Source organism: Leptonychotes weddellii, unplaced genomic scaffold, assembly GCF_054177405.1.
Source record: "Leptonychotes weddellii isolate Sample4059 unplaced genomic scaffold, ASM5417740v2 HiC_scaffold_7295, whole genome shotgun sequence".
Taxonomy (NCBI): Eukaryota; Metazoa; Chordata; class Mammalia; order Carnivora; family Phocidae; genus Leptonychotes; species Leptonychotes weddellii.
In genome coordinates this window covers 1-9,192 of record NW_028042737.1, presented here as the reverse complement: position 1 = coordinate 9,192, position 9,192 = coordinate 1, and the positions used below count along the sequence as shown (strand labels likewise).

General features: G+C 34.0%; 1 protein-coding gene across 2 annotated transcripts; it reads right to left on the bottom strand.

The window, feature by feature from the left end:
• Positions 1–615: 615 nt before the first annotated feature.
• LOC145719807 (sorting nexin-14-like) lies at positions 616–7,647 on the bottom strand. Of its 2 annotated transcripts, none has more exons than XM_081811376.1 (5): positions 7,499–7,647; positions 6,910–6,983; positions 6,748–6,826; positions 3,182–3,225; positions 616–882 (listed from the first exon to the last, which is right to left on the bottom strand). In XM_081811376.1, the coding sequence occupies exons 1-5, from the start codon at positions 7,601–7,603 to the stop codon at positions 750–752; spliced, it is 435 nt and encodes a 144-aa protein (XP_081667502.1). In that variant the 5' UTR covers positions 7,604–7,647; the 3' UTR covers positions 616–749. The 2 variants fall into 2 exon arrangements, with proteins under 2 accessions (XP_081667502.1, XP_081667501.1); XM_081811375.1 differs by having other exon boundaries at positions 703–882; positions 6,910–6,986; positions 7,499–7,646.
• Between the last annotated feature and the right edge of the window lie 1,545 nt (positions 7,648–9,192).

The window sequence follows — 9,192 nt, the reverse complement described above, 5'->3', positions numbered from 1 at the left end:
GTATGGTGATTAACATAACATAATAAAATAAAACTAAATTAAAAAAAAAGAATTATACCAATTTGGATTTGTACTTGCTTTGCCTGGTTCCCCGCAATCACCCTTACTAGACATTATCATTCTTTATCGTTCCCAATCTGACAGGCAACAGAATAGCACCTCATCAAAAAACGATATTTATTTGATGTGAGACAACATATTTTCAATATTTATTGGCCATTTTTCTATTTTTCTTTGGTGAACTGCTTATTCATATTTTTTGCATATCTTTTCTATAGTGGTTGACTATATTGTTAATTTCTCAAGAAAGTATAGAAACATTTAACAAGATTTATCTTTATTTACTAATTGCAGATATATGCCAATTCTATCAAATGGACAAGGCAGTATACAAGCATGTGTGTCTACAGCCAACACACCATAACTATATATAGGCAAAGACCCAAACATAAACATAATACGGCTTAAAAAAATTTTTTTAAAAAGTAGATCATAATCATCACCATTTACCCAGTAAATTCATCTAACAGGAACATGACTTTTTTTTATACCTGTCTTTTTATTTCTAATTACCACAAACCAAGATAAAGCATTACCACAAACCAAGATAAAGCATTAAAGAAAGCACAATTTATCAATGAATTTAAAGTGACCCATTTATATTTTAATCTAAAAAAATTAAAAGTGAAGAAAAAATACATACAGTATAGGATAAAGTAAAACTAAGATTTTTAAAAATCTCTTTAGTATTAATGAAACCCCAAATTCCCAAATTTCTCATTATAAATATATACCTTGTGAATCCTTCGAATTAAGACAGATGCAAAAAACCGTAATGTAATTCTCAGTTCATCAACAAAGGACTCATCATCTGTTACATCCCTTCAATTAAGGAGAAAAGCAAGCATTTAAAAGCTCAGAGAAATACACAGCTACTCCTTCTAGAAACCAAGGAAAGTTTAGAACTTCCTCTTCTTTTTCATTTATTTATCCTATTTTTCTTTGCTTTTTTAACAAATAATGCATTACATTACAGAATTAAAAATAAAAATGTACAAAGAAAAAATAAACATCTCCCATAATTCTAGTACCAAGACATAATCATTATTAACTAAATTGTAGTATATATTTCCCTGTAGACAACCACATGTACAAAGTCATATTTTTACAATACTCCAATCATTTTCTAAGCATTATCAAAGAAATTTCTAAGAAATAAAGAATAATTTCGGAGGAGTAACAAATTAATACAACATCTTAAATTAGTTTAATATATTTATAGTTAATAATATAAACTAATTCTAAAAGGTAAAAAAAAATATGTGTTCTATTTGAGAAAGAAAATAAGCTGAAACTCAAACATTTTTAAACAGAAATTTTGACAACCTTCTTCTGAGGAGTTACTTTTCATTTTCCTGAAGTCTTGAGGTCCTAGAAGAATTAGGACACTTCCCTAATCAAAGCAAGCAAGAAAGGTATATATAATGATGATATCCTGAATTTGAAGATGGTACTATTAAATCCCTTGGCAGAATAAAGAAGATAATTGTATCAACCAAGCCTCCCACTATTAATCCCAAGGAAGTGACTATTTCAGCATCAATAACTACATTGAGGAGAAAATACATACTTTATCATTTAGAAATACAGCCAGTTCTTATGAAGAGTCAGAACATGGGTGGGGGTGGGGGGAGTCTTCAAAAGAGGATTCATTTTAGAAAAAGACTTACTATCAGCTTTACTTAAATGGCAAATGCCCCATATTTAAGACAGAATCCAACATAAAAATATTAATTTTCATAGCTTTTCAGGAAAATATGGCATATAAACTGGATATTAAGTTTAATAATATAGAAGCATCTCATCTACTAGCATTTTTTTTTTTTCTTTTTAAAGATTTATTTATTTGACAGAGAGAGACACAGCGAGAGAGGGAACACAAGGAGAGGGAGCGGGAGAGGGAGAAGCAGGCTTCCCGCCGAGCAGGGAGCCTGATGTGGGGTTCAATGCGGGGCTCGATTCCAGGACCCTGGGATCATGACCTGAGCCAAAGGCAGACGCTTAACGACTGAGCCACCCAGGCGCCCCATCTACTAGCATTTTTTAATGAGAAAATTCAAAATATATAAAATTAGGATATATGCCATTAAATATTACATCTATAAGTCATATAGGTGTTAAGTGTTCAAATATGTAACTAAATACATGATGGTTTTGTAAGAAAACATTTATTTATTAAATATATATCTTAATTTCTGATTCTCAAACTAGATTAATTTTACAGATCTAAACTATTTTCTATATCCTGCAAGGCAAAGGGCACTTGTATATCCATAGCAGATACTAAAAATAAAGTTACTTTGGAAAAAACATTAATATTCTAGGAAAATTCTATTAAAATTATCTTTCAATTTAGTGAAACATCTGAATATAAACTTTCCTCTAAATGTACAATTATTTCAAATGTAAAAAGTGCATATAAAATATCAAATTGGGGTGCCTGGGTGGCTCAGTCGGTTGGGCATCTGCCTTTGGCTCAGGTCATGATCTCGAGGTCCTGGGATCAAGCCCCACATCGGGCTTCCCTACTCAGTGAGGAGTCTCTTCTCCCTCTTCCTCTGCCCCTCTCTTCCCACTCCCCACTTGTGCTCTCTGCTCTCTCTCTCAAATAAATGAATGGAATCTTTAAAAGAAACAACAAAGGACCATGGAATGCTTCCCAAATCACTTTAAAAAATAAAATTAAATTAAAAAATAAAATAAAAAATTAAATCACTCCATTTAGGAGTGATGAGGAATTCTCTAAGTTAATTTTCTTTCAAAAAGCAGTCAAGGTTTTTTCTTCTTTGCTATCACTAAACTGTTAAATGATTGCCTAGATCTATGGTTCTTACTAGGGCCAATTATGCCTCTCAGGTTACATATGGCAATCTCTGAAGATACTTTTGGGGGTCACAAATAAAAGGATGAGGGGGTGCTACTAGTATCTCATGTGAAAAGGCCAGGGGTTCTACTAAATATCCTATAATGCACAGGACAGCCCCCCACAACAAAGAATTACTTGGCCTAAAACGTCAATAGTGTCAAAGCTGAGAAATCCTGGCCACTGTTGGTAACACAATTTCATTAGCACACTTAATTATATTCACTAAAGAAAAAAGGTCTTATAGAGAGAACATACCTGTACCACGGATAAACAAAGTTTTCCAACACTAATTCAAGAACCTGCATAAAAATTAGTTTTTAAAGAAAAATCAGATTAATTAACTAATTCTAGGAAAATAAGCCATATTACCAAGTAATATATATTACCAAGAACCAATTTTATTATCCCAAATATTGACATCTAATATCATACTTTCACATGACATATATTGTCAACCTTACATGTTGATGATCAAAAGGAACATGAGAAAACACTTTGAAAACCATAAAACTCCATAAAAAGAAACAATACTGTTAGAATGACATACACACATTTATAAACATTCCCACAATTAAAAAAACAAACCAACTTAAATTGTTCCTGACTCTGAAGTTGCACTGAACTAAAAGTTCTATGGAAAGAAGGAAAATAATAGATTAGTCTTTTGAATTCCTAACTCTCTCTACAAATCAGTATTCCCAGAATAAAATGAAGAAACAAGTAGGTCAGACTTACATAAGGGGTCAAAATTAGTATCAGTGATTGCTTTTGAAGGGAGAATAGAGACTAAAAGGGAGTATGAGGGGGGACTTCTGGGGTGCTAATAATGCTTTGTTTCTTGATCTGGGTGCTGGTTATACAGATATGTTCACTTTGTGAAAATTTTAGCTGTAAATTAAAAATCAGTATATAAATTGTAAGTGAAAAAGTAACAAAACAAAAGAAACGCTGGGTGTTAAACTTTCCATTTCCTTTTTTTTTTTTAAAGGTTTTATTTATTTATTTATTTATTTGAGAGAGAGAGAGAGAGAAACAGCATGAGAGGGGATAGGGTCAGAGGGAGAAGCAGGCTCCCCGCCGAGCCGGGAGCCTGATGCGGGACTCGATCCCAGGACTCCAGGATCATGACCTGAGCCGAAGGCAGTCGCTTAACCAACTGAGCCACCCAGGCACCCAAACTTTCCATTTCTTAACTCTGAGTGCAGCATTATGTTAATTTTTAAAAAGACTTGCAACAGTGGGCAGTAACTTTCAAAAGCAGTAGGGAGAGAATGAACAAAGGTATCTAATCTGACTATATGCCTATAGTCCTTCTCTGGCAGCAGCAAGGAAGGTTGTAGATTCTCTAAATATTAAGGCAAGATTTGGTTTTTTATTAGAAAAACTAAGCACTAGTGATACAAGTTGGGAAGGTAAGATACAGAGAAACAGGGATATGACACAGAAAGGAGACTAGAAAATTTATCATTAAATAATATTTGGTCTTACTTTAATCCCCACATCCAATCACCAAATATTACTGATTTTACATCCTAAGTAGCTCTTTTCTATAGCTCCACTGTTCAGTCCTTATCTTCTCACCCCTATATTGTAGCAAGAGCCTCTAAACTAGAATCCCTCCTTCCAAACTAGCTCCCGTCCATCCTCCACAGAGCTGCCAAATTAATCTAAAACATATATTCGAACACATCATTCCCCTGCATAAAATCCTCAATTTATCAAACCACAATATATCAGAGTAAGAAAAGTGGAGCTACACTGGTTTTGAAGGGGTGGAAGAAAGCTGCCTGTTAGCAGCTGTGACCATTTACTTCCTTTTCACTTCCCATTGTATCCTATGAGTCACATCTGAAAACTCCAGCTACACACTTCAAAAATCAGTGGCTTCTATGATCAATTAAACTCCTTCAGCAAGGCCCTTTAAGTCTTTTTATGATCAGATTTCTAAAGAGCCATATAAAAACTGGTTAAGAACTAAGTCAGACCCAATTTTTAGAGTAAGTTCTGCTACCAGCCACTGATGAACTTAAGAAAATTAAAATCCTCTAAAGCCCAGTTTTGGTAAAATCAATAATAGCACCTACTTTATAGGTTGTATGATTCCAGAAAATAACGTACAGTAATTAGTACAGTGCCTAATACAGCAAGTAACCAATAAATATTAGCTACTAGAATACAGTCTCTTCAATGTCCACATCCTTCCTCACATTTTGCTTCCAGCTTACTGAACACCTTATTCAAAGCCTCCCTTTCCTTTCAAAAGCTCTTCCCAAACCCTGAAATACCCTTTCTCACACTATCAGTCTGGCAAACTTGTAGTCATACTTTCTGATTGCCCCTCTCAACAGTTATGCATTTCTTCCTCTGTACTAATAATATACATTGTACATTTCTCCCATTATTGCCTGTATTCACACCATATTGTATTTACCTACTTATATGTCTACCTCCTCTCCTAGACTCAAGTTCCTAGAAGAAAGGAACCATATCTTATTTCTCCTTTTATTCCTGGGGCCTAGTCCAGTTCCTGACTATAGTAAGATCTCAAAAAATTCTTTAAATGTTGGAGCTAATATTTACTGAAAACCAATATGAGCCAGGCAGTAGGCCAAGAGCTTCACATAAGTTCTTTTTTTTTTTAAGAAATGGATGAAGTGTCAAAGACCCACAAATAGTACTCTTACTAGAGGTCTTCTCTTCAGCAGACCTCAAATCAGCACTCTAATAGAAATGTAATGTGAGCTACATACCTAATCTTACATTTTCTAGTAGCTACATTTTTAAAAAGTAAAAAGGAAACAGATGAAATTAATTTTATGATATATTTTATTTAACCCAATATATCCAAAATATTATCATTTCAACATGTAATCAATAAAATACATAATAGGATATTTTACATTCCTTTTATCTTACTAAATCCTCAAAATCACATCTCAATTTGGACTGACACATTTCCAAATGTTTATGAACAGCCACATGCGGACAGTGGCTACCATACTGGATAGCATAGTCTTAAATCAAGGAATCTTAAAGATGAAAATGAGGAAGAAAAAAGAAGAAATGAAAAAAAAAAAAGTGCCAAAAGTTTGGCATTTATGCAGCATACTTTTACCAAAGGAAACAAATTGGGAAAAAAAGATAACGAGGCAGGATTCAGATGCCTAATGCTATTCTTCAATTAATTAGCATTCAATTTAATTCAGTATATGTCTACCAACTACCAACAACATATCTGGCACCATACTTGGTGCTGGGAACAAATTAGACCCCATTTACTGCCTTCAAGGACTTGACTCCTTTCTTAGATCAATGGGGAAAACAAGTGTCTAAAAGAAATAACTAAAATATATATGCTACCAAAAAAGTACATATAAAATGTGACTGTAACAAAGATAAGGGAGCATGCTTTCTATTCCTACATTACAGGGAAACAGTGAAAAGTATCCCACTCTCTGCTCTACCCTCCAGCAAGTGTCAAAACTGGGATAATTCAGCAGGACATACTTGCTCCTTCTAGCTCAGGGATCCTTTTGGAACTACAAAATGGTATTACCCTACCATAAAGATGACTATTGTTATAAGAATTAAGCAATATCTAGGTAAAACAGTGCTGTCTTCGGCGAAAATGTTCATTTAAATTAGACATGGGATCCAAAAACATTTCTATCTTACCATCTGAGTCACATATTTCATAATAATCAACTACTTAGTTAAGAACTAATTAGATGGCATATATTAAGATGTTCCACAATTAAATTTCCATTGGTATTTAATATTTCCGCTTGAGTATATTTGGCAATGTTAATTAAATCAATTACCTCTGAGAGAGATGCATCAACCTTGGAAGAAATTTTCAGATCTAGCCACGGCTGGTAGTTTTCAAGTAGTAAGGAAGGCCTAAATAGAAAATCATACAATTAAACTGCCTGAAATCCAAAATGTAATTGGAAGGATCAACAAATAAAAAATGTTTAACTTACCTATGCCGTTTACATTTCACTTTACCGCAAACAGCACAACTACGACCTTGAGGAAATAATTCTTGAAGTCCTAACTGCTACAAAAGGGAAATGGGGAAGGGGAGAGATTTGTCTTAGTTTACACATAATCCTTACCAAAGAGAATCAACTTTTCAAAAGTTTATTAATCAATGTATAAATTCAGAGAGTATTTTTTAAATTATTATTTGTCTGCAGTAACACTGAAACCATGCTTTGTAGTAACTACTACTGGCTAAACTGCCAAATAAGAGAGAAAAAATACCCAACTTTGGGAACGTCTGTTTTAATTTATTGTCCTCATAGTTAATATGCAGTTAGAGGACACTCTAAAATTATGGATCCCAACTTTTTGAGAAGTATTTTCTTTTTATAGCTCCTTGTAGAGCTGTATACCTTAAAAATATACACATATGTAAATTTCACTTCAAATCATGTTCTGATGTCTTCCATTATTAAATGACAGCAGATGGGTTTTTTAAAATCACTGCATTAATATGCTTTCAGTAATATCAAACAGCATAGGTAATATATACTGACTCTTTTCAAAATAAGAACACATAAATTTTACCTTGGGTTTGTATTTTATTGTGAAGAATATATTTGGTAAGAGAGAATCCGGTCCCAATGAGCAATAGAATGTAACAACTCCAGCAACAAATGACCAGAAGATCATTAAAACATGAAGATACCTTAGAAATAAATGAAAATAATTATTACAACCAAATAAAGTATAAAACTAAAGTTGTCCCTTCATTGATTTGACAAGTATTTATTAAGCACCTACCATATCAGACTGAAGACAGATCTCCAATCATGATGTCTGTGATGTATTTATTTAACTATAAGGATCACAGAAAGCATGCGATCAAATGTATACTTCATTTAAAGTATAAGGAGGTATAAATTCTCAATATTTTACAATTTGGTACCTAGGTTGTTATGTTTGACTAGCTATACTATATTCTTCCAAAATACCTTCCAATGATATTATAGTATTCATACCCCATCAAAATTCTGATTATCTTTCATTAAATCAAAAAAAAAAACTTTACTGAGTACCTATTATTTTGTGCCACCCAATACTAGGCTCTGGGGATACAGTCAGGAACAGCATTGCCATGTTCTCTATATGCATGGAAAACATGGTCTGGTAGGTAAGTAAATGAGTACAATACAGTGTGATCATGTGTCTATATTATGACAGAGAAAGCATACATGATATCGGAACACCTCAGGCAGAACATACAATCCAAATTTAAAAGGACAGAAAAGCTTTTTTCAAAGAAAGCAGCTCTGTAGAAAAACTTTAAAGAGTAAGTAGGAGAAACCCAACAGAAGAGAATGGGGTAGACTAATGAGGGACTAAGGAAGAGGCAAGGGAATTCAAACTTGGGAAAACTACATGAACTAAGATCTGAGCAGAGCTCCAAGGAAGAAGTGGCTTTAAGATGAATCTTAAAAAAAAACAGGCAGAAGCCAGATAATATGGTGTCATAAAATAAGTCATGTTATCATGTCTCAATACAGGCAGTCCTCATATTGCACAGTCCTGATATGCACAAATTTCCATTACCACGATTTTGTGAAACACCAGTCCCCCAACAACACAGTTCAAATTCCAATTATCACATTGTGTTTATTAACTGGTAACTATATAAAGCACAAACTTTAGTGCTAGTTCTTCCATCCACAAATCACTACGTAGTGAGAAGAGAATGAAGCCAGTCCACAGAAAGAGAAAAAAGGAAGTGAAGAAAGTATCAGTTGTATTTTAAATCCAGGTTCTATGTGTCTCTGAGGCCTAGCTACACTCCAGTTCCTTCTACACTTAAGTAACCTTCCAATGATTCCACGCTTTGCCAAACCTAGTGTGGGTTTAGTTTCTGTCATCTACCACTAAGAGTCTTAAGTAATACCCTGGAGGCGATGAATTTTTTTTTTTTTAAGATTTTAGGAATTTTTAGAGGTTTTTTTTTTTTTTAAGATTTTATTTATTTATTTGACAGAGAGAGACACAGCAAGAGAGGGAACACAAGCAGGGGGAGTGGGAGAGGGAGAAGCAGGCTTCCCGCTGAGCAGGGAGCCCAATGTGGGGCTCAACCCCAGGACCCTGGGATCATGACCTGAGCCAAAGGCAGATGCTTAAAAACTGAGCCACCCAGGCGCCCAGGAATTTTAGAAGTTTTAAGGAGAGTAATATTGCTAGACTTTATAATCAAAAGACCACTCTGGCTGCAATATGGAGAAGAGCCTAAACTAGAA